General features: G+C 47.0%; 1 protein-coding gene across 2 annotated transcripts in view; it reads right to left on the bottom strand.

The window, feature by feature from the left end:
- The window catches only part of LOC140848918 (mitoguardin 1-like), a 106255-nt gene extending 79995 nt beyond the window's left edge, over positions 1 to 26260 (bottom strand). For both annotated transcript variants that reach the window (XR_012130219.1, XM_073234172.1), the window contains exon 1: positions 26025 to 26260. Coding sequence is in view for 1 of the 2 variants with exons in the window: in XM_073234172.1 (XP_073090273.1) it covers positions 26025 to 26028 (4 nt within the window). In the remaining variant the exon portion in view is untranslated. The remainder of the gene's footprint in view (positions 1 to 26024) is intronic.

The following is a 26260-nucleotide window of genomic DNA, read 5'->3' as shown; positions in this document are numbered from 1 at the left end:
ACCCATGTCTCACGGTAGCACTGTAATTCAATATTGCTGTTGCCCTCACATCAGAGCCGAATCCTAAATGTAACCATGACCCTATCCTGCCTGTACACCTTACCAAACCCCTGACGATAATCCTATCCCTGGCCCCAGAATCTTATCCCTCATGTTCAAAATTGAAAACACCCAAAGCTCACCATAAAACTGTCACTCAATCTCGCCCTCAAGCTGCCTTCAGAGTCAGATCATCACTGTAACCATAGTGCTAACCAGCCCATATGCATTCCAGAACACTTAACCCTTAACCCTAACCCTAGCCCTGGACCCTGCACCAGACCATTCACCATCATTTTATGTCAGCCGCACCAAACCACAAACCAGAGACACAACATTGCACTCACCCTCACATCCCAACCGAACCCTAACTCGAACGGAAACCTATCACCTCCGTACACCTTCCTAAAAACAAAGCCCTAACATTAGCCCTGACTCTTGAAACAGAAACCTATCATGAGTATCAATGTCACCCATGTCTCAATGTAACACTGCCATTCAATCTCACTGTCGCCCACACTTCAGAGCCAAATCTCAAATGAAACCATAACCCCATCCTGCCCATACACCTTACCAAACCCCTAAACCTAACCCTAGCACTGGCTTCTGGACGTGACCCCTCATGGTCAACAACGACATCACCCACAGGTCACCGTAAACCTGTTGCTCAATCTCCCCCTCCCCCTCACATCAGAGCCATATCCAACCTGTAAATGTAGTGCTATCCAGCCTGTATGCATTACCAAACACTTAACCCGAACCCTAGCACTGACCCCTGCACTGGACCCCTCACCATTATTTTAGAGTCAGCCCCAGCAAATCGTAAACCTGAGACACAATCTCGTTCTCACCATCACATCAGAGCCAGGTCATCCCTGTAACTACAGCACAACCCTGTCCATACACATTACTGAACACTTAACCCTAACCCTAGCCCTGGTCCCTGCACCGGTCCCATCACCATTTTAGTGTCATCATCACCAAATTGTGAACCTGAGACACGGTCTCGCACTCACCCTCACATCATAGCCAGACCCTAACTCAATCGGAAAGCCTATCACCTCCATACACCTTCCCAAACACCGAACGCTAATCCTAGCCCTGACTCTTGGAACAGACCTCTACCGTGAATATTGACATCACCCATGTCTCACTATAACATTGTCATTCAAACTCACAGTCACCCTCCCATAAGAGCCAAACCCTAAATGTAACCATAACCCATCCTGCCTGTACACCTTACTGAACTCCTAAACCTTACCCAAGCCCTGGCCCCTGGATCTGACCCCTCATAGTCAACATCGACATCACTCACACCTCAGTGTAAACCTGTCACTCAATCTCTCCTTCACACTCACATGAGTGCAGATCCTCACTGTAACCAGTGCTCTATCCTGCCTGTAACCATTACCGAGCACTTAACCCTAACCTTAGCCCTGGCCCCTCCACCAGAACACTCACCATTATTTTAGTGTCAGCCCAACCAAATCATAAACCTGAGACACAATCACAGACTCACCCTCACATCACAGCCAGACCGTAACTCGAATGGAAACCCTAAAACCCCCATATACCTTCCCAAAGACTTAACCCTCACCCAACCAGCCCTGACTCTTGGAAAAGACACCTACCATGAATATCGATGTCACCCATCTCTCACTGAAACACTGTCATTCAATCTCGCTTTCACCTCACATCAGAGCTGAATCCTAAATGTAAACATAACTCTATCCTTCTGTTAATCTTTCAGAACCCTTAACTCTAACCCTAGCCCTGGCCCCTTGACCTGACCCCTCATGGTCTACATCGACAATGCACAGTTCACCATAAACCTGTCACTCAATCTCGCCTTCACCCACACATCAGAGCCAGATCCTCACTGTAACCGTAGTGCTATCCTGCCCGTACCCACTACCGAACACTTAACCCTAACCCAAGGCCTTGGCACTGCACCAGACTCCTCCCCATCATTTTAGTATCAGCACCACCAAATCATAAACCTGAGACACTCTCGCACTCACACTCACATCAAAGACAGACTCTAAATCAAATGGAGGTGCTATCACCCCAGTACACCTTTCCAAACACCATTCCCTTACCGTAGCCCTCACTATTGGAACAGACTCCTACTGTGAATATCAACGTCACCTATGTCTCACTGTAACTGTGCCAATAAATCTTGCTGTTACCCTCACATCAGAGCTGAATCCTAATTATAACCATAACCCTATCCTGCCCATACACCTTACTTAATCCCTAACCTAATCCAAGCCCTGGCCCCTGGACATGAATCCTCATGGTCAACATCAGCATTACCCACAGCTCACCATAAATATATCACTCAATCTGGCCCACACCCTCACTTCAGAGCCATATCTTCACTATAACCATAGTGGTACCCTGCCCGTACACATTATCAAACACTTAACCCTAACCCTAGCCCTGGTCCCTGCACTGGAGGCCTCACCATCATTTTTGTGTCAGCTGCAACAACTCGTAAACCTGAGACACAAGCTTGCACTCACCCTCACATCACAGCTGGACCCTAACTCGAAATGAAACCCTATCACTCCCATACACCTTCCCCAAACTGAACCGTAACCCTAGCCCTGACTCTCGGAACAGAACCCTACAATGAATATCGACATCACCCATGTCTCACTGTAACATGGTCATACAATTATGCAGTCACCCTCTAATAAGAGCTAAATCCTAAATGTAACCATAACCCTATCCTGTCAGTATACCTTACTGAATACATAACCCTAACCCTACCCTGGCCCCTGGACATGACTCCTCATGGTCAACATTGACATCACCCACAGGGCACTGTAAGACTGTTGCTCAATCTCATGCTCACCCTTATATCAGAGCTAGATCCTCACTTTAACCATATTGCTGTCCTGCCCATACCTGTTACGGAACACTTAACCCTAACCCAAGCACTGGCCCCTGCAGTGGACCCCTCACCATCATTTTAGTGTCAGCCCCACCAAATCGTAAACCAAAGAGAGACCCTATAACCCCTGTACACCTTCCCAAACACCAAACCCTAACCCTTGCCTGACACTTGGAACACTACCATAAATATTGATGTCACCCATGTCTCACTGTAACACAGTCATTGTATCTCACTGTCGCCCACACATCAGAACCAAATACTAAATGTGAATATAACCCTATCTTGTCCATACATGTTACCAAGCCCCTAAACCTAACCCTAGCCCTGGCCCCCGTACCTGACCCCTAACGGTCATCATCAACATCACCCACAGCTCACCGTAAACCTGTCGCTCAGTCTCACCCTCACCCTCACATCAGAGCCAGATCCTCACTGTAACCATAATGCTATCCTGCCTATACACATTACCGAACACTTAACCCTAACCCTAGCACTGGACCTTGCACCAGATCCCTCACCATCATTTTAGAGTCAGCCACACCAAATCGTAAAACTGAGACACAATCTCGCACTCACCCTCACATCACAGCCAGACCCTAAGTCGAACGGAAAACATAAAACACAAGTACACTTTCCCAAACACTGAACTCTAACCCTAGCCCTGACTCTTGGAACAGAACCCTACCATGAATATCGACATCACCTGTGTCTCACTGTAACTCTGTCATTCAATCTCACTGTCGCTCTCAAAACAGAGACGAATCCTAAATGTAATCATAAAGCTATCCTGCCCATACATCTTACCAAACCCCTAACCCTAATCCTAGACCTGTCCCATTGAACTGACCCCTTATGGTCAACATAGACATCACCCACAGCTCACCATAAATCTGTCGCTCAAGCTCCCCCTCACACTCCCTTCAGAGCCAGATCCTCACTGTAACCATAGTGGTACCCTGCCAGTTCCCATTACCAGACACTAAACCCTAACCCTAGCCTGGGCTCATGCAATGGACCCCTCACCATCATTTCAATGTCAGCTCCACCAAACCGTAAACCTGACACACAATTGCACACTCACCGTCACATCACAGCCGGACCCTAAATTGAACAGAGACCCTATCACCCCCGTACAACTTCCAAAACACCAAACTCTAAACCTAGTGCTGACTCTTGGAACAGACCCCTACCATGAATATCAATGTCACCCATGTCTCGGTGTGACCCTGTCATTCAATATCGCTGTCACCCTCACATCAGAGCTGAATCCTAAATGGAACCATAAACCTATCCTTCCTGTACACTTTACCAAACCCCTAAACCTAACTGTAGTCCTGGACCCCTGTCCAGAGACCTCATGGTCAACATCACCCATAGCTAACCATAAACCTGTTGCTCGATCTCACATTCACCATCATTTCAGATCCAGAAGGTCACTGTAAACATAGTGCTGTCATTCCCATACCCATTACTGAACACTTAACCCTAACCATAGCCCTGTCCCCCGCACCAGACCCCTCACCATTATTTTAGTGTCAGCTGCACCGAATCGTAAACCTGAGCCTCAATCTCACACTCACCCTCACATCACTGCCATACCCTAACTTGAACCGAAACCCTAGCACACCCATACACCTTCTCAAACACTGAACCCTCACCCTAGCCCTGGCCCTTGAAATAGACACATACCATGAATATCGACATCACCCATTTCTCACTGTCGCACAATCATTCAATCTCACTGTCACCCTCACATCAGAGCAGAATCCTAAATGGAACCATTATCCTATACTGCCCATATAGCTTAAGGAATGCCAAACCCTAACTCCAGCACTGGACCCTGGAACTGACACCTCACGGTAAACATTGACATAACCCACAACTCACTGGAAACCTGTTGCTCAATCTCACCCTCACATCAGGGTCAGATCCTCACTGTAACCATAGCGCATTCCTACCCATACCCATTACCAAACACTTAACTCTAACCCTAGCCCTGGTCCCTGCACCAGACCCCTCACCATCATTTTAGTGTCAGCCCCACCAAATTGCAAATTTGAGATAATCTCACACTCACCATAACATCACAGCTGAATCCTAACTTGAACTGAAATCCTATCATTCACGCACACATTCCCAAACCCTGAACACTAACCCTAGACCTGACTCTTGGAACAGACCCCTACCATGAATATCGACGTCACCCATGTCTCACTGTAACACTGTCATTCAATCTCACTGTCGCCCTCAAATCAGAGATGAATCCTAAATGTAGCAATAACCCTATCCTGCATGTACATCTTACCGAACCCCTAACCCTTACCCTAGCACTGGCCCCTTCACGAGGCACCTCACCATCATTTTAGAATCAGCCACACCAAATCACAAAACTGAGACAAATCTCGCATTCACCCTCACATTACAAATGGAATATAACATGAACGGATACCCTATCTCCCCCGGACAACTTCCCAAACACTGAAAACTAACCCTAGCCCAGACTCTTGCTACAGACCCCTACCATGAATATCACCATCACCCATGTCTCACTGTAACACTGTCATTCAATCTTGCAGTTACCCTCAAATCAGAGCCAAATCCTAAATGTAATAATAACACTATCCTGCCCATATACCTTACCGAACCCCTAACCCTAACCCTATCCATGGCCCTAGAACTGACACCTCACGTTCAACATCAACATCACACACACCTCACCGTAAACCTGTTACTCAATCTCTCCCTCACCCTCATATCAGAGTCAGAACTGCACTGTAACCATAGGGCTATCCTGCCCGTACACATTACCGAACACTTAACCCTAACCCTAGTCCAGGTTCTTGCACCGGACCCCTCATCATTATTTTAGTGTCAGCCCAACCAAATCATAAACCTGAGACACAATCTCACAAACAGCCTCACATCACAGCCAGACCCTAAATCGAACAGAGACCCTGTTCCCCATGTAGTCCTTCCCAAACACCAAAAGTTAACATTAGCCCTGACTCTTGGAATAGACCCCTATTGTGACTATTGACATCATCCATGCCTCACTGTAACACTGTCATTCAATCTTGCAGTCACCCTCACATTAGAGCCAAATCCTAAATGTAACCATAACCGTATCCTGCCCATAAATTTTAATGAACCCCTAACCCTATAACTGGCCCAGGCCCCTGGACAAGACCCCTCACATAGAACATCGACATCACCCACAGCTCAACGTAAACCTGTCACTCAATCTTGCACAAACCCTCACATCAGAACCAGATCTCACTGTAACCATAGAGCTATCCTGCCCGTACCCACTACCAAACACTTAACCCTAACCCTAGCACTGGCCCCTATACTGGACCCCTTCCATCATATTAGATTGAGCACCAACAAATGGTAAACCTGAGACACAATGACGCACTCACCCTCACATCACAGTTGGACCATAACTCAAATGGAAACCTCATCACCCCCATACAACTTCCCAAACACCAAACCCTAAACCTATCCCTGATTCTTGGAACAGACCCGTACCATGAATATCAATGTCACCCATGTCTCACTGCAACACTGTCATTCAATCTTGCTGTTGCCCTCACATCAGAGCCTATCTATCCTGCATGTACTGTACAACTTATCCTACCTGTACAACTTACCAAACCCCTAAACCTATCCCAAGCCCTGACCCTGGAAATGAACACTCCTGGTCAACATCGACATTAACCACAGCTCACTGTAAACCTGTCGCTAAATCTTGCCCTCACCCTCACTTCAGAGCAAGATCGTCACTGTAACCATAGCACGATACTGCCCATACCCATTACTGAACACTTAACGCTAACCCTAGCTCTGGTCCCCGCACTGGAACCCTCAACATCATTTTGTGTCATCTGCACCAAATTGCCAAACTGAGACACAATCTCACACTCACGCTCACATCACAGCCGGACCCTAACTCGAACAGATACCGTATCACCCCCGTAGACCTTCCCAAACACCGAACCCTAACCTTACCCTGACTCTTGAAACAGAAATCTACCATGAATATCAAAATCACCTATGTCTCAATGTAACACTGTCATTCACTCTCACTGTTGCCCTCACATCAAAGCTGAATGCTAAATGTAAACATATCCCTATCCTGCCCATACACCTTACCTAACCCCTAACCTAAACCTAGCTCTGACCACTGGACCTGACCCCTCATGGTCAACATTGACTTCACCAACAGCTCACCATAAACCTGTCGCTCAATCCAGCCCTCACCCTCACATCAGAACCAGATTCTCACTGTAAATGTAGTGCTAACCTGCCCATACCCAGTACCAAACACTTAACCCTAACCATAGCACTGGCACCTGCACAGGACCCCTCTCCATCATTTTAGTGTCAGCTGCAACACATCATAAATCTGAGAGACAATCTCACACTAACCCTCACACTGTAGCCAGACCCTAACTTGAATGGAAACACTAACACCCCCATACAACTTCCCTAACACTGAACTCTAACCCTAGCCCGGACTCTTGGAACAGAACCCTACTGTGAATATTGATATGACCCATGTCTCAATGTAACACTGTCATTCAATCTTGCTGTTGCCCTCACATTAGAGCCGAATACTAAATGTAAACATAACCCTATCTTGCCTGTACTCCTAACCTAACCCCTAACCTAAACCTAGCCCTGGCCCCTGGACCTGACCCCTCACAGACAACATTGACATCACCTACAGCTCACCGTAAACTCAATCTCGCCCTCACTCTCACTTCAGAGCCAGATCATCACTGTAACCACTGCACTATCCTGCCTGTACTCATTGCTGAACACTTCACGATAACCCTAGCAGCGGCCCCTGAACCGGAACCCTCACTGTCATTTTTGTGTCAGCCGCACCAAATCGTAAACCTGAGACACAATCTCGCACTCACCCAAACATCACAGTTGGAAACTAACTCGAATGGAAACCCTATCACCCCCATACACTTTCCCAAACACTGAACCCTAACCATAGCCCTGACTCTTGGAACAGACGCCTACCATGAATATCGACATCACCTATGTCTCACTTTAACACTGTCATTCAATGTTGCTGTCACCCTCACATCAGAGCTGAATCCTAAATATAACCATAACCCTATCCTGCCCCTACCCCTTACCTAACCACTAACCAAAACCTAGCCCTGGCCCCTGGACCTGACCCCTCATGGTCAACATCAATATCACACACAGTTCACCATAAACCTATCACTCAATCTTGCCCTCATGCTTGCTTCAGAGCCAGATCATCACTGAAACTATAGCGCTATCCTATCCGTACCCATTACCAAACACTTAACCCTAACCCTGGCCCTGGTTCCTGCACCAGACTTCTCAACATCATTTCTGTGTCATCTGCACCAAATTGTAAACCTGAGACACAATATTGCACTCACCCTCCCATCACAGCTAGACTCTAACTCGAACCAAAACGCTATCAACCCCGTACAGCTTCCCAAACACCGAACCCTAACTCTAGCCCTGACTCTAAGAACAGACCCCTACTGTGAATATTGACATTACCCATGTCCCACTGTAACATTGTCATTCAATCTTGCTGTCGCCCTCACATCAGAGCTGAATCCTAAATGTAACCTTATCCCTATCCTGCCTGTACATCTTAACAAACCCCTAACCATACCCCAATCCCTGGACCATGAATGTGATGCCTCATGGTCAACATAGACATCAGCCACAATTCCCCATAAACCTGTTGCTCAATATTACCCTCAACCTCACATCAGAGCCAGATCCTCACTGTAACCATAGTGATATCCTTCCCATCCCCATTACTGAATGCTTAACCCTAACCCTAATCCTAGCCCATGCATGATACTCCTCACCAACATTTTAGAGCCTGCCCCACAAAATCATAAACCTGAGAGACAATCTAGCACTCAAGTTCCCAAACACCGAACTCTAACCCTAGCCCTGACTCATGGAACAGACCCCTACCATGAATGTTGATATCACCAATGTCTCACTGTAACACTGTCATTCAATATCACTGTCGCACTAACATCAGAGCTGAGTCCAAAATGTAACCTTAACTCTATCCTGCCCGTATACCTTACCAAACCCATAACCCTATACCAAGCCCTGGTGCAGGGAACTGACCCCTCATGGTCAACTTCAACATCAACCACAGCTTACCGTAAACCTGTCACTCAATCTAGCCCTCACCCTCACATCAGAGCCAGATCCTCACTGTAATCGTATCACTATCCTGTCCATTTTCATTTCCAAACACTTAATGGTCACCTAGCCCTGGCCCCTGCACCAGACCCCTAAGAGTCATTTTAGTGTCAGCCCCACAAAATTGTAAACCTGAGACACCATCTCACAATCACCCTCACATCACATCAGGGCCATAACTTGAGTGGAAACCCTAACACCCCTGTACAACTTCCCAAACACCAAACCCTAACTCTAGCACTGACTCTTGAAACAGACCCCTACCATGAATATCGACATCACCCATGTCTCACTGTAACACTGTCATTCAATCTAAAATGTCTTACTTTGAGACATGGGTGACATCGATATTCATGGTAGGCATCTTTTTCAAGAGTCAGGGCTAGGGTTGTGGTTTGGTGTTTGGGAAGGTTTCAATCTTGCTGTTGCCCTCACATCAGAGCTGAATTGTAAATGTAACCATAACCCTATCCTGCCTGTACACCTTACCAAACCCCTTAACCTAACCCTATCACTGGGCCCTGGAAGTGACCCCTCACATACAAAATTGTCATCACCCACAGCTCACCGTAAACCTGTCGCTCAATCTCGCACTCACCTTCACATAAGAGCCAGGTCATCACTGTAGCTATAGCGCTATCCTCCCCCTACCAATTACTGAACACTTAACCCTCACCCTAGCCCTGGTCCCTGCACCGGAACCCTCACTGTCGTTTTAGTGTCATCATCACCAAATCGTAAAAATTGGCATCATCCACAGCTCACCTTAAACCTGTCACTATATCTTGTCCTCACCCTCATTTCAGAGCGAGAGCATCACTGTAAACATAGCATTTTGCTGCCTGTACCCATTACCAACACTTAACCCAAACCCTAGCACTGGCCCCTGCACCAGAACCCTCACCATTATTTTTGTGTCGCTGATCCAAATCATAAAACTGAGACACAATCTCGCACTCACCCTCACATCACAGCTGGAACCTAACTTGAACAGAAATCTTATCACCCCCATACACCTACCCAAACACCAAACCCTAACTCTTTTCCTGACTCTTGGAACAGACCCCTACCATGAATATCCACGTCACCCATGTTTAACTGTAACACTGTCATTCAATCTCACTGTCACCCTCACATCAGAGCTGAATCCTAAATGTAACCATAACCCTATCCTGCCCGTAAACCTAAACAAACCCCTAACCCTAACCCTAGTCCTGGCCCCTGGACTTGACACCTCACGGTCAACATCGACATCACCCACAGCTCATGATAAACCTGTTGCTCAATCTCGCCCTCACCCTCAACCTCACATTGAGCCAGATGTTCACTGTAAACATAGCACTATCCTCCCCATACCCATTACTGAACACTTAGCCCTAACCCTAACCCTGGACCCTGCACCAGACCACTCACAATAATTTTAATGTCATCATCACCAAATTGTAAACCCTAGACACAATCACGATTCACCCTCACATTGTAGGCACACCCTAAGTTGAACCGAAAGCTTATCAACCCTGTACAACATCCCAAACACCAAACACAACATTAGCCCTGACTCTTGGAACACAGAACTACTGTGAATATCGATAACACCTACATCTCACTGTAACAATGTCATTCAAGCTCACAGTCACCCTCACATCACAGCTGGACCATAACTCGAACAGAAAACCTATCACCCCCATTCACATTCCCAAACACCAAACCCTAACACTAGGCCTGACCCTTGGAACAGACCCCTACCAAGAATATCAATGTTACCCATGTGTCACTGTAACAGTCATTCAATCTTACTGTCGCCTTCACATCAGAGCCGAATCCTACATGAAAACATTACACTATCCTGCCTGTACACCTTACAAACCCCTAACCCTAACCCTATCCCTGGCCCCTGGACCTGACCCCTCATATACAATATTGACATCACCCACAGCTCACCATAAACCTATCACTCAATCTCGCCCTCACACTTACATCAGAGCCAGATCCAAACTGTAACTGTAGCCCTATCCTGTCCGTATCAATTACTGAACATTTAATACTAACTGTACCCTGTCCCCTGCACCGGACCCCTCACAATCACTAGTGACATCATCACCAAATTATAAACCTGAGACTCAATCTCGCACACACACTCCATCACAGATGGACCCTAACTCGAAGAGAAACCCTATCACTCTCTTACACCTTCCCAAACACCAAACCCTAACCCTAGCCCTGACTCTTGGAACAGACCCCTACTGTGAATATTGATGTCACCCATGTCTCACTGTAGCACTGTCATTCAATGTCACTGTTGCCCTCACATCAGAGCCGAATCATAAATGTAACCATGACACTATTTTGCCCCTACACTTTACCAAACACCTAGCCCTAACCCTAGGACTGGCCCATGGACCTGACCCCTCATGGTCAACATTGACAGCACCCACAGCTCACCATAAACCTGTCGCTCAGTCTCGCCCTCACTCTCACATCAAAGCCAGATCCTCACTGTAAAGAAAGCACTACCCTCCTCGTACCGATTACTAAACAGTTAACCCTAACCCTAGCAATGGTCCCTGACCCGGACCCCTCACCACCAATTTTGTATCAGCTGCAACAAATCGTAAACCTGAGACACAACCTAGCACTAACCCTCACTTCACAGCTGGACACTAACTCAAATGGAAACCCTATCATCCCCATACACCTTCCCAAACAACGAACCCTAACCCTAGCCCTGACTCTTGGAACAGACCCCTACTGTGAATACTGATGTCACCCATGTCTCACTGTAACACTGTCATTCAATCTCGCTGTTACCCTCACATCAGAGCCGAATCCTAAATGTAACCATAACCCTGTCCTGCCCATACACCTTAACGAACCCCTAACCCTAAACTTAGCCCTTGCCTCTGTAACTGAACCCTCAGTGTCAACATTGACATCACCCACACCTCACTGTAAACCTGTCAATCAATCTCACCCTCAATCTCACATCAGAGCCAGAACCTCAGTGTAACTGTAGCCTTATCCTGAATGTACCCATTACCAAACACGTAACGCTAACCCTAGCTCTCACCCCTGTACGAGACCCCTCACTATCATTTGAGTGTCAGCCCCACTGAATCGTAAACCTGAGACACAATCTCGCACTCACCCTCACATCACAGCCAGACCCTAACTTGAACGGAAATCCTATCACCCCCATATACCTTCCCAAATACCGAACCCTAACCCTAGCCCTGACTCTTGGAACAGACCCCTACCGTGAATATCAATGTCACCCATGTCTCACTGTAACACAATTATTCAATGTCGCTGTTGCCCTCACATCAGAGCCAAATCCTAAATATAACCATTACTCTATACTGCCCATAAATATTAATGATCCCTAGCACTGGCCCCTGGACCTGACCCCTCACAGTCAACATCAAAATCACCCAGAGCTCACCATAAAACTGTGGTACAATCTTGTTCTCACCCTCACATCAGAGCCAGATCCTCACAGTAACAATAGAGCTTTCTTTCCCATACACATTACCGAACACTTAACCCTAACCTTTGCTCTGGCCCCTGTACAATACCCTTCACCATCATTTTAGTGTCAGCCCCACCAAATCGTAAACCTGAGACACAAACTTGCACTCACCCTTACATCACAGCCAGACACTAACTCGAACAGAAACCCTATCAGCCCCGTACACCTTACCAAACAACGAACCCTAACCCTAGCCCTGACTCTTGGAACAGTCCCCCAACCATGAATATTGACATCACCCATGTTTCACTGTAACACTGTCATTCAATCTCGCTGTCGCCCACACATAAGAGCCTAAACCCAAATGTAACCATAACCATATCCTGCCCGTAAACCTCAATAAACCCCTAACCCTAACCCTGACCCTGGCCCCTATACCTGACACCTCACAGAGAACATTGACATCACCCACAGCTCACCATAAACCTGTTGCTCAATCTCACCCTCACACTCACATCAGAGCCAGATCTTCACGGTAATCGTAGGGCTATCTTGCCTGTACCCACCACTGAACACTTAACCCTCACCCTAGCCATGGCCCCTGATACGGACCCCTCACCATAATTTTAGTGTCAGCCACACCAAATCATAAACCTGAGACACAATCTCGCACTCACTCTAACATCACAGCTGGTCCCTAACTCGAACGGAAACCCTATCACTCCCGAACACCTTCCCAAACACCGAAAACTAAACCTAGCCCCGACTCTTGGAACAGACCGCTACTGTGAATATTGATGTCACCCATGTCTCACTGTAGCACTGTCATTCAATGTCACTGTCACCCTCACATCAGAGCCAAATCCTAAATGTAACCATGTCCCTATTCTGCCAGTACACCTTGCCAAACCACTAACCATAACCCTAGGACTGGCCCCTGGACCTGACCCCTCATGGTCAACATCAACATCACCCACAGCTCACCATAAACCTGTTGCTCAATCTCGCACTCACCCTCACTTTACAGCCAGGTCCTTAATGTAAACATAGTGGTATCCTGGCTGCACCCATTACAGAACACTTAGTCATAACCCTAGCAGTGGCCACTGCACTGGACCTCTCACCATAACTTTACAGTCAACCCCACCAAATCGTAAGCCTGAAATAAAATCTCACACTCACCCGCAAAAAACAGTTGGACCCTAACTCGAACTGAAACCCTATTACACCCATACACCTTCCCAAAAACTGAAACCTAACTCTAGCCCTGACAATTGGAACAGCCACCTACCTTGAATATCAACGTCACCCATGCCTCACTGTAACACTGTCATTCAATACCACTGTGGCCCTCACATCAGAGCTGAAACCTAAATGTAAACATAACCCTATCCTGCCCATAAACCTTATAACCCCTATCCCTAAACCTATCCCTGGCTTCTGGAAATGATACCTCATGGTCAACAACATCACCCACAGCTCACCATAAACCTGTTGCTCAATCTCACACTCAACCTCACAACAGAGACAGAACCTCACTGTAACCATAGCACTATCCTGCATGTACCCATTACTGAACACTTAGCCTTAGCCCTAGCCCTGGCCCTTGCACTGAACCACTCAAAATCATTTTAGTGTTGGCCACACCAAATCGTAAACCTGAGATACAACCTCGCACTCACCCTCACATCACAGCCAGACCCTAACTCAAATGGAAACCCTCTCACTACCATACACCTTCACAAACACCGAACCCTATCCCTAGACCTGACTCTTAGAACAGTCCCCTACCATGAATATCAACATCACCCATGTCTCACTCTAACAATGTCATTCAATTTTGCTGTTGCCCTCATATCAGAACCAAATCCTAAATGTAACCATAACCTTATTCTGGCCGTTCACCTAACCGAACCCCTAATCCTAACCCTAGTCCTGGACCCTGGAACTGACACCTCATGGTCAACATTGACATCAACCACAGCTCACCGTAAATCCCTTGCTCAATCTCGCCATCACCCTCACATCAGATCCAGATATCCACTGTAACCGTAGCACTATCCTGCCTGTACACATTACCAAACACTTAACCCTCAACCTAGGCATGACACCTGCACCGGATACCTCACCATCATTACTGTGTGAGCCACAAGAAATTGAAAACCTGTGACGCATCTTGCACTCACCCTCACATCACAGCCAGATCTTAACTCAAATGGAAATCCTATCACCCCTGTACACCTTCCCAAACACTGAATACTATTCCTAGCCCTGACTCTTGTAACAGAACCCTTCCATGAACATTGACGTCACCCATGTCTCACTGTAACAGTGTAATTCAATCTCACTGGCGCCCTCACATAACCACGAATCCTAAATGTAACCATAACCATATCCTGCCTGTAAACCTTACCAAACCCCTAATGCTAAACCTGGCCCTGGCCTCTGGACCTGACCCTCTCAGAGAACATTGACATCATCCACAGCTCTCCATAAACCTGTTGCTCAATCTCATCCTCACCCTCACAACAGAACCAGAACCTCACTGTAACCGTAGAGCTATCCTGCCCATATCCATTACCAAACACTTAACCCTAACCCTAGCCCTGTGCACACCGGAACCCTCACCAGCATTTTAGAGTCAGCCCCACCAAATTGTAAAACTGAGACACAATCTCTTACTCACGCTCACATCACAGCAGGACCCAAACTCGAATGGAAACTCTATCACCCCATACACCTTCACAAACACCGAACCCTAACCCTAGCCCTGACTCTTGGAACAGACCCCTACCATGAATGTCGGCGTCACCCATGTCTCACTGTAACACTGTTATTCAATCTCGCTGTTGCCCTCACATCAGAGCCAAATCCTAAATATAACCATAACCCTATCCTATCCATAAACACTAACGATCCCCTAAACCTAACCGTAGATATGGCCCCTGGAACTGACCCCTCACAGTCAACAACAACATAACCCACAGCTCACCATAAAGCTGCCCATCAATCTCACCCTCACCCTCACATCAGAGCCAGATCCTCACTGTAACCATAGGGCTATCCTTCCCATACACATTACCAAACACTTAACCCTAATCCTAGCTCTGGCCTCCATACTGAACTCCTCACCATCATTTTAGATTGAGCACCAACAAATCGTATACCTGAGACATAATCACACACTTACCCTCACATCAAAGTTGGACTCTAACTCGAACCAAAACCCTATCACCCCTGTACATCTTCCCAAACACTGAACCCTAAACCTAGCCCTGACTCTTGGAGCAGACCCCTACTGTGAATATTGATGTCACCCATGTCTCACTGTGGCACTGTCATTCAATCTTGCTGTGGCCCTCACATCAGAGATGAATCATAAATGTAACCATAGCCCTATCCTCCCTGTATACCTTAATGAAAACATAAACCTAAACCTAGCTCTGGCCCCTGGAACTGACACCTCATGGTCAACATCATCACTCACAGCTCACCATAAACCTGTCCCTCAATCTTGCCATCACCCTCACTTCAGAGCCAGATCATCACTGTAACCATAGCACTATCCTTCCTATACCCATTACCAAACACATAGTGCTATCCCTAGCCCTGGTCCCTGCACCGGAACCCTCACCATCATTTTTGTGTCAGCCGCCCCAAATCATAAACCTGTGAGACATCTCATAACTCACCCTCACACCACAGTGTGACCCTAACTCAAACGGACACCCTATCACCCCTGTATACCTTCCCAACACCAAACACTATCCCTAGCCCTGACTCTTGGAACAGTCCCTTACCATGAATATTGACACTACCCATGTCTCACTGTAACACAGTCAGTCAATCTCGCTATCACCTCCACATAAGAGCCTAATCCTAAATGTATCCATAACTGTATCCTGCCTGTAAACCCTAAAGAACCCCTAAACCTAAACCTGGCCCTGCCCCTGAACCTGACCCCTCACAGAGAACATTGACATCACCCACAGCTCACCATAAACCTGACACTCAATCTCGCCCTCGTGCTCACATCAGAGCCAGATCCTCACTGTAACTGTAGCACTATCTTGCCCGTACCATTACCAGACACTTAACTATCACCATAGATGTGGTCCCTGATCCAGACCCCTCAGCAGCATTTTAGTGTCAGCCCCACATAATCATAAACCTGAGACACAAACACGCACTCACCCTAACATAACAGCCGGACCCAAACTCGAACTGAAACCGTATCAACCCCCGTACACCTTCCCAAACACTAAACCCAAATCCTAGCCCTGACTCTTGGAACAGAACCCTACTGTGAATATCGACATCACCCATGTTTCACTGTAACACTGTCATTCAGTCTAACTGTTGCCCTCACATCAGAGCCAAATGCTAAATGTAAACATATCCCTATCCTGCCCATACTGCCAACCTAACCCCTAACCTAAACCTAGCCCTGTCCTCTGGACCTGACCCATCACAGTCAACATCAACACCAACCACAGCTCACTGTAAACCTGTCACTCAATATTGCCTTCACCCTTACATCAGAGCCAGATCATCACTGTAACTGTAGTGCTATCCTGCCCGTACTCATTACCGAACACTAAACCCTCAGCCTAGCCCTGACCCATTGCCCCAACAACTCACAATCATTTTAGTGTCAGCCCCACCAAGTTGTAAACCTGAGACACAATCTCGCACTTACCATCACATCACAGCCAGAACCTAAATTGAACGGTGACACTATCACCCCCATAGACCTTCTCAAACACCAAACACTAACCGTAGCCATGACTCTTGGAGCAGACCGCTACCATGAATATTGACATCACCTATGTCTCACTTTAACATTGTAATTCAATCGCACTGTTGCCGTCACATCAGAGCCTAATGCTAAACGTGACCTTAACCCTACCCTGCCCATACACCTTACCAAACCTCTAACCATAACCCAACACCTGGACCTTGGACCTGACCCCTCAGAGTCAACATTGACATCAACCACAGCTCACCATAAACCTGTTGCTCAATCTCGCCCTCACCCTCACATCACAGCCAGATCCTCACTGTAACTGTATCACTATCCTGCCCATACCCATTACCGAACACTTAATCATCACCCTAGCCCTGGCCCCTGCACTGCACACCTCACCAGCATTTTACTGTCAGCCCCAACAAATCTTAAACCTGAGACACAATCTTACACTCATGCTCACATCACAGCCAGACTCTAACTCAAATGGAAACCCTAACATGCCCATACACTTTCCCAAACACCAAACCCTTACCCAGCTCTGATCCTTGGAATAGTCCCCTACCATGAATATCAATGTCACCTATGTCTCATTGTAACACTGTCATTCAATCTTACTGTTGCCCTCACATCAGAGCCACATCCTAAACATAATCATAACCTTATTCTGCCGATACACCTTACCGAAACCCTTACCCAAACCCTAACCATGGCCCCTGTAACTGGGCCCTCAAGTACAAAATAGACATCACCCACAGTTCACCATTAAACTGTCGCTCAATCTTGCCCTCACTCTCACATCAGAGCCAGATACTCACTGTAACCGTAGAGCTATCCTTCACATACCCATTACCAAACACTTAACCCTAACACTAGCTCTTGCCCTGAGACCTGAACCTTCACAAACATTTTCATCTCAGCCCAACCCAACCATAAATCTGAGACAAAATCTAGCACTCATCCTCACATCACAGCTGGACCCTAACTCTAACTGAAACCCTATCAGATCCATACACCTTCCCAAACACCTAAACCTAACCCTAGAACTGACCTTTGAACTGACCAGTACCTTGAATATCGATGTCACCTATGTCTCACTGAAACACTGTAATTCAATTTCGCCATTGCCCTTACATCAGAGCTGAATCATAAATGTAACTGTAAACCTATCCTGCCCATACACCTTAACAACCCCCTAACCCTAACCCCAGCCCGTCACTGTCAACATAAACATCACCCACAATTCATCATAAAACTGTCATTCAGTCTCGCCCTCACCCACCCATCAGAGCCAGATCCTTACTTTAACAGTAGTGCTATCCTGTCCGTACACATTACCGAACACTAAACGGTAATCCTAGCCCTAGTCCCTGGTCCTGACCCCTCACCATCATTTTCGTGTCACCCCACAAAATTGTAAACCAGAGACACAATCTCGCAGTCACCCTCACATGACAGCCGGATCCTAACTCTAACCAAAACCTATCAACCCCGTACACCTTTCCAAACACCTAACCCTAAACCTAGCCCTGACTCTTGGAATGCACCCCTACGATGAATATTGATGTCACCCATGTCCCACTGTAACACGGTAATTCAATCTCGTTCTCACTCTCACATCAGAACCAAATCCTAAATGTAACCATAGCCCTATCCATCCTGTATACCTTACCAAACACCTACCCCTAACCCTAGCCCTAGCCCCTGGACCTGACCCCACATGGTCAACATCAACTTCACCCACAAATCACCATAAACATGTTGCATTTCTCACTGTCATATCACAGCCAGATTCTCAGTGTAACCATAGCACTATCCTGCCCATACACATTACTGAACACGTAACCCTAACCCTAGCCATGGACTTTGGACCTGACGCCACCCATTATTTTTGTGTCAGCACCACCAAATCATAAACCTGAGACACAATCTCACACTCACCCTCACATCACAGCTGGAACCTAACTCTAACTGAAACCCTGTCAGCCCCATATACTTTTCCAAAAACCTAACCCTATCCCTAGCCCTGACACTTGGAACAGACCCCCACCATGATATCGACGTCATCCATGTCTCACTGTAACACTGTAATTCAATCTCGCCATCACTCTCACATCAGAGCCAAATCCTAAATGTAACTGTAACACTCTCCTGCCCATACACCTTACCGAAACACTAACCATAACCCAAGATCTGGCACCTTGATCTGATCCCTCATGATCAACATGAACCTCACGACAACTCACCATAAACCTATCGCTCAATCTCACTCTCACCATCATGTCAGAGATAGATTCTCACTGTAACCATGGCACTATCCTGCCCATACCCATTACCGAACACTTAACCCTGACCCAAATCTGGTCCCTGGACCTGAACACTCACCACCATTTTGGTGGCCTCCCCACCAAATTGTAAACTGGAGACACAATCTCGCAGTCACCCTCACATCACAGCCGGATCTAAACTATAACCGAAAACCTATCAGCCCCATACACCTTCCCAAACACCTAATGCTAACCCTGTCCCTGACTCTTGGAACAGACAACTACCATGAATATCAACATCACCCATGTCTAACTGTAATGCTGTAATTCAATCTCACTGTCTCCCTCACATCAGAGCTGAATAATAATGTAACCGTAAACCTATCCTGCCCATACACCTTAAAGAAAATTTAAACCTAACACTAGCCCTGGCCCCTAGTCCTGACACCTCACAGTCAATATCGACATCACCCATAACTGACCATAAACCTCTTGCTCAATATCGCCCTCACCCTCATATCAGAGCCATATCTTCACTGTAACTGTAGTGCTATCCGGCCAGTACTGAAAACTTAACCCTACCCATAGCCCTGGCCACTGGACATGAACCCTCATCAATATTTTCGTGTCAGCACAACCAAATTGTAAACCTGAGACACAATCTTGCAGTCACATTCACATCACAGCCAGACCCTAACTCTAAGTGAAACCCTATGAGTCCCTACACCTTCCCAAATACCTAACACTAACCCTTGCCATGACTCTGAATAGACCCACACCATGAATATTGACGTCACCCATATCTCACTGTAACAGTGTAATGCAATCTTGCTGTTGCCCTCACATAAGAGCCGAATACTAAATGTATCCATCACCCTATCCTGCCTGTACACCTTACCGAACTCCTAACATTAACCCTAGCCCTGGCCACTGGACCTGAACAATCATGGTCAATATTGACATTGTTGCTCTTCAGCAACAAGAAGGCGAGGGGACAAGCAGGACCAGCCTGTTATCCCCGGGGCTGAGCGAGAGGCAAGTGTTGGTGGCTTGGACATGCTCCCCTGAGATCCAGGGAAAAACAAAACCACACCAAGCTGGGAGATGTGTCAGCCTTAAGGGTGCAGCAAAACTCAGCTTTATTCCATCATAGGCTTAGTTATATAGGGGAAGATAAGGAAGTAACAGAAACCAATGGGACTTGATTATCTTATCTGTCACTAGGGTCTTCAGGCAGGTTTCAGGTTAGGTGGGGAGGTGTTGTTAGGGCCAAGAGCGCACACACGGGAAGCTAGTTAGACCACAAATGTGGAAGTAACGAGGGAGGATGGAAACCTCCAGTCTGCAGCCATCACAGGTCTAAAAGAGGCAAAAGGTCCCAACAATTCCTCCTTTTTGTTTTATAAATGCTCCGGAATGTCCTGGCAGGCAAGACCCCTGTCTTAGGTTGTCCCCCTCTGGGGATCTTACCCGTCACTGGGTACCTTGCAGCTCTTCGGTTGTCCCAAGCTTACTCATCCTCCATGGCCTGTCTTAGGTTGTCTCCACCTTGGAAATTTTACCCGTCGTTTGTGTGTGGGGAGATAGATAGGGGGAATTAATGGACACAGCCTCATCATAAGGTTCACAGCGATTGTAGGGGTCACTAGCTTCCGTGGCAACTCTCTGGTAATGTACCTGCACACACATCAACTGAATTGATTCAATTCTTTCTTGGACAAACTGGATAATCTTGTTAATAATGCAGGGCCCAAAAGTGAAAAGTAGGAGCAAAAGAAGGATAGGACCAAGGAGGGGCAGAGTATAGGGCAACCACCCATGTAACTCAGTCCAAAGAAAATTGGCTTGTAATTCTTTTCGTCATCTCTCGAGGTCTTGAAGTTGCTTGACCTTATTTTGGACTATGCCGGAGCGGTTCGCATAAAAGCAGCACTCTTCCTGTGAAAAGAGACATAAGCCTCCCTTTTCAGCTGTGAGGAGATCAAGCTCCCTACGGTTCTGTAGGACTACTGTCGTGAGGGAATCCAATTGTGCTTGGAGGTCAAGAATTGTGCTGGCTACAGCTTGTATATCATCAATCATCTGTTGAGAAAGGGATTTATAATAATGCAGAGGTCCCCAATCCTGCTGCCCCTGTGGCAGCCCCGGTGGCCACCCCAAGGCCCAGAAGCAGGGGGATAACCTGAATGGCTCTCTTTGATCCACCTCTGATGTGGTCTAAAGCAGGAATAGGGAGGCTCTGATTATTAGGGACAATCCCAATGTCAGGGAAAATTACAGCTGGAGCACAAAACCCCATCCAGTCTGTCGGGAGAAAGCCAAATGTGTCTTCCCATAGATGAAAACTGTTCCATTAGGGGGACAGAGAAAGGTATTGTTCACAGTAATATTTTGTTGGCAAAAAGAATAGTGGATTCAATCTACATCTATCCTACTAGTATTATCAGTACGGGAGTCAACTTTGAAGCATGGGCCTTTAGGGGAAAGAGGGTCTAGATAGACTCTAGAACTTGGGGGTAACAGCTGGCACTGGGGCTCGTTCTGTAACAGGTTAACAAGAAGAGCATTGGCCCATAATGGTCCTGGCCTCAAGCACAGCCAGCAATCCTTAGCTAAATCAGGATTGGTTCTATTGAGTAAGGTAAAAGCAGCCTGTATGATTGATTGTGTCTCAGGATCAAGAAGTAATTCTCCTGTGATCTCTGGGAGGCTAAGAGGGTGGTAAATCAGGGGATTATGGTCTTCAATCAGCCTGTCTACCAGTTTTTTAATTTTGGTACTGTTGAGCCTGATCTTGGACTCCACCCCCATCAGAGGCACCTATAGAGGCAAATTTATTCCAGCAGATGTTCTCTCCCCTATTCTTTCGACAGTCAGCATATTCATCCTTGCCTTTTATCAGAGTTGCATACCAGTATGTTTTGTTCCAGTGAGTGCAGGAGATAACCTCCTGATAGCACTGAGCATGAACAGAGGCAAGAAAAGTGGTGCAAGGACACTTAGAGGGGGATTTCCCTTGGGCAGGTGAAGATATTTTGGGGCCTGGCCAACAATGGTGAGAGAGAACTCTCCCAGGCCATACATTTTCTGTCCCTTGCATAAGTGTAACTGCCCATTGCCCATTAGGGCAGGTTTTGGTAGAAGTATAACAGTGTGCAGGGGGAGGGGCCTTGGAGTGAGCGCAGGCTGTGCAGGGGTCTCCGATGGTTTTTCGTAGTATGGCTCTTGCTTGACCGGGATCTCCAAATCCTGTCCTAGCTAATGGGAGATTTATTGCCATTAACAGGAAGAAAAGCATCACTGGGTTCACTGCAGACCCCGAAAGAGAGAAAGAAGAGAGATATCCTCAGGAGGCCAGGGGCCTTCTGGGTCATCATTGACATCAGTGAACTCCCCCTCCTTAGGGGGGTAATACTTGAGATCCCTTGCGGGGACCCAGATCGGCCTTTTTTCATTGGTTGTAAAGACACAGCCGAATACCCTTCCAGCTGTAATGAGGGGGTCTGGGCCCTTCTCCAGTAAGGGGGTCCTTCCATCAGGCTCTAATTGTCTGATAAGTAACGGTTGTTGTCCAGTGCTTTAGAAAAGGCGAGAAGTGTTCGCCTTTGGCAAAATTTAAAATATTCAGAGTAAATAATGTCATCTTTAGTTGATCATGGGGGGGGGAGTGTTCCCCCTTTTTGTTTTATTAAGTGACATTTGAGGGTATGATTGTGTTTTTCCATGATTGCTTGTCCTTTAGGGTTATGAGGAATTCCAGTGCTATGGGAAATTTACCATTTACTCAAGAATTCAGTGAAAGATTTACTAATAAAGCAGGGACCATTATCAGTTTTGATTTGATCTGGCAGGCCAAGAACGGCAAAGCACTGGGGAAAATGGCTTATGGCATGTTTGGATTTTTCTCCTATATGGGCTGTAGCCCAACAAGCATGGGAGAAGGTATCAACTGTTAGAAATATGTATTTAAGCTTCCCAAAAGGGGCAAAATGTGTGACATCAGTCTGCCAAAGGTTATTGGACCTCAGGCCTTGAGGGTCGACTCTGCCCTTTTGAAGCGGAGGAACTTGTAGAAAAGACTGGCATGATTTACATGTCCTAATGATCTTTTTTAAGTCTCTGATGGGGACCTGAGGGAAATGATGGTGTAGTCCCCTCCAATTAGCATGTGTAAGTTGATGAAAAGAGGTGGCCTCCTGTACTGTGTAGGCTGAAGCTAGTCCGTCGACAAGAGCATTGCCTCTCGACAAAAAGCTTGGCAAATCTTGATGTCCCCTTAGATGTTGTACAAAAAGGGGAACTAGTCTCTGTTTTAACAAATTACAGGCTTGAATCATCAAAGGAGTGATGGGATTATCATCAAGTCTGATGTGTGTGCCCACAAGGTTGGGCAGTAGATTGACAATGTAAAGGCTATCTGAAAACAGATTAAGAGGGCCTTGGATCTCAGATAGAGCTAAAACAACAGCATAAAGCTCTTTAAACTGGGCAGAGCCCTGTACCTCATGAAAGAGGGTTACGGCCGGAGGGCACTCACTTGTGCCTGGGGGGAACATTACCATAGAGGTTCCCCATTTACCCCCATCAGTAAAAACAGAGGGGAAAGAGGGGTCTGCCTCAGTGAGGAACATTTTTGGCGGCTGCCACGCCAACTGGCTGAAAGAACTCATCCACTTATAGGGACCATAGTGACAGTCCACTATCCCTGGAAAGCTTTCCATGGCCATTGCCAATCTGTAATTATTTCTCTGTAGCCACAAGAAATCATTGACCTGAAAAGGGATGATCAAAGAGTGGGGTTCACACCCAAAAAGATGGACAGAAAGATCTCATCCCTTGACATGCAGTCGGCCATTTGATGCACTATAGAGTACACTCGGGGTGATCCTCCCACAGATAGATGTATCCAATGTATGGGATCTCCCCCCTGAGCTAAAAGGGCAGTGAGGAGGGTCTCTCCCACCATAATATAGAGGATTAGTGGCAAGTTTGGAGCATATCTTTTTAAGGCAACATTATCAATGGCATGTTGAACTTTCGTCAATGTCTCTCTATGTATAGGGGTTAAAGTCACTGTTGAGGCTAGGTTAAGGCCTTTCAATAGGTTGAAGAGTGATAAGATCAGCTGTGCTTATAGGAATCCAGGGCCTCATCCAATTGATTTCTCCCAGCAATTTCTGGAGCTGTGGTAGCATATGTGCGTCCTGAATACATAACTGGGGCTTAACAGGGGAGACATCTAATGTCAAAGTAGTCCCCAAAATTTTAAAAGGAGCTACCTGTTGAACTTTATCTGGGGCAATCTTAAAGTTATAGTTTTTGAGCAGGGAAAGGCACCATTTGAAGAGGTCACCTAATTTGCGGGAACAAGTGGCCCCCAAGATAATATCATCCATATATATGTAAAAGAGTATGTCAGATTCCTCTCAGCTTGTTGCTGGCATTCCTCTTTATACAAAGCACACCACTTAATATAAAGGGGGACAGGGAGAACTGCATGGTCAAGAGCCCTCCAATCTGCGGCGGTGCACGGATGGTGAGCAAGTCCCTGGAGGATGGTCTCAGTTCAAGGAGCATTGGGGCTGTCCTCAAGAATGGCTTTCTTTAATTCCTTAAGGTCACCTGGCTCCCAAGGGTACCAGGGGGCAGGGCGGTTACCTCCGGGATTAACATTGACCAGAAATAGCTGACATGGCCCTGGGTTAGGTTGTGGGTGGAACAAAGGATTCTCTTGGGGTTGGCAGCCAATGGGAGAGCATGAGTCCTTATATGGGAAAGGAGCTGGAACCTCTGCTCATTGGTATGGAGGAGGGGGTGCTGATGATGATTTGAAAGGGTTTGAAGAGGAACTAGTACCAGGAAGTGGTGGGTACAAAGGAGCTGTGGATTTGGGAGGCCAGGGGACAGCATCAAAAGGGTCGAGAGCACCATTGCCACGATTCTCAACCGGCTTTTTATGGCTTTCTTGTCCTGCCAACGCGGACTCAGCCTGAGGAAGGGGATCAGAATCTCCCTGGGAAGGGGCTCCTGACTCGGTGGTTTCCCTGTCTATTAAGTTCTTGGCAGTTGGCTTCAATGGCCAAGGAGGGAAGCAACTCTTAAGGACTGCTAAAGTGGGGAAGGTCCCCAGAGGGGGGATATCACCCCGATTAACTTGGGCTTTGCGTACGAGTTGCTCCACCCCGTCCCAAGTTTCCCAGTCAAACAAATTACTTGCAGGCAGCCACGGGGAGACCTTAACTAAGGTCTCCAGGTTTTGATAGCTTGGCTGTCAGAGAGCTCTAGGCCTCTACGTCGGAGGATGACCCTAAGGGATTCAAGAGAGGGATCAGGCTTGGAAGAAGAATGTCCCATATTTTATGGGATTACACTTACCCATAGTCTGATTAGCTCATCAGCAAAGTTCCTTGTTCCTCACACGGGGCTTCAGTTGTTGTTCTTCAGCAACAAGAAGGCGGGGGGGCAAGCAGGACCAGCCTGTTATCCCCAGGGCTGAGTGAGAGGGCAAGTGTCAGTGGCTTGCACACCCTCCCCTGAGATCTGGGGAAAAACAAAACCACACCAAGCCGGGACATGTGTCAGCCTCAAGGGCACAGCAAAACTCAGCCTTA

Source organism: Manis javanica, chromosome 4 (genome assembly GCF_040802235.1).
Source record: "Manis javanica isolate MJ-LG chromosome 4, MJ_LKY, whole genome shotgun sequence".
Lineage (NCBI taxonomy): Eukaryota > Metazoa > Chordata > Mammalia > Pholidota > Manidae > Manis > Manis javanica.
Note: the sequence above shows the minus strand (reverse complement) of the source record. Positions and strands in the feature narration are given on the sequence as shown.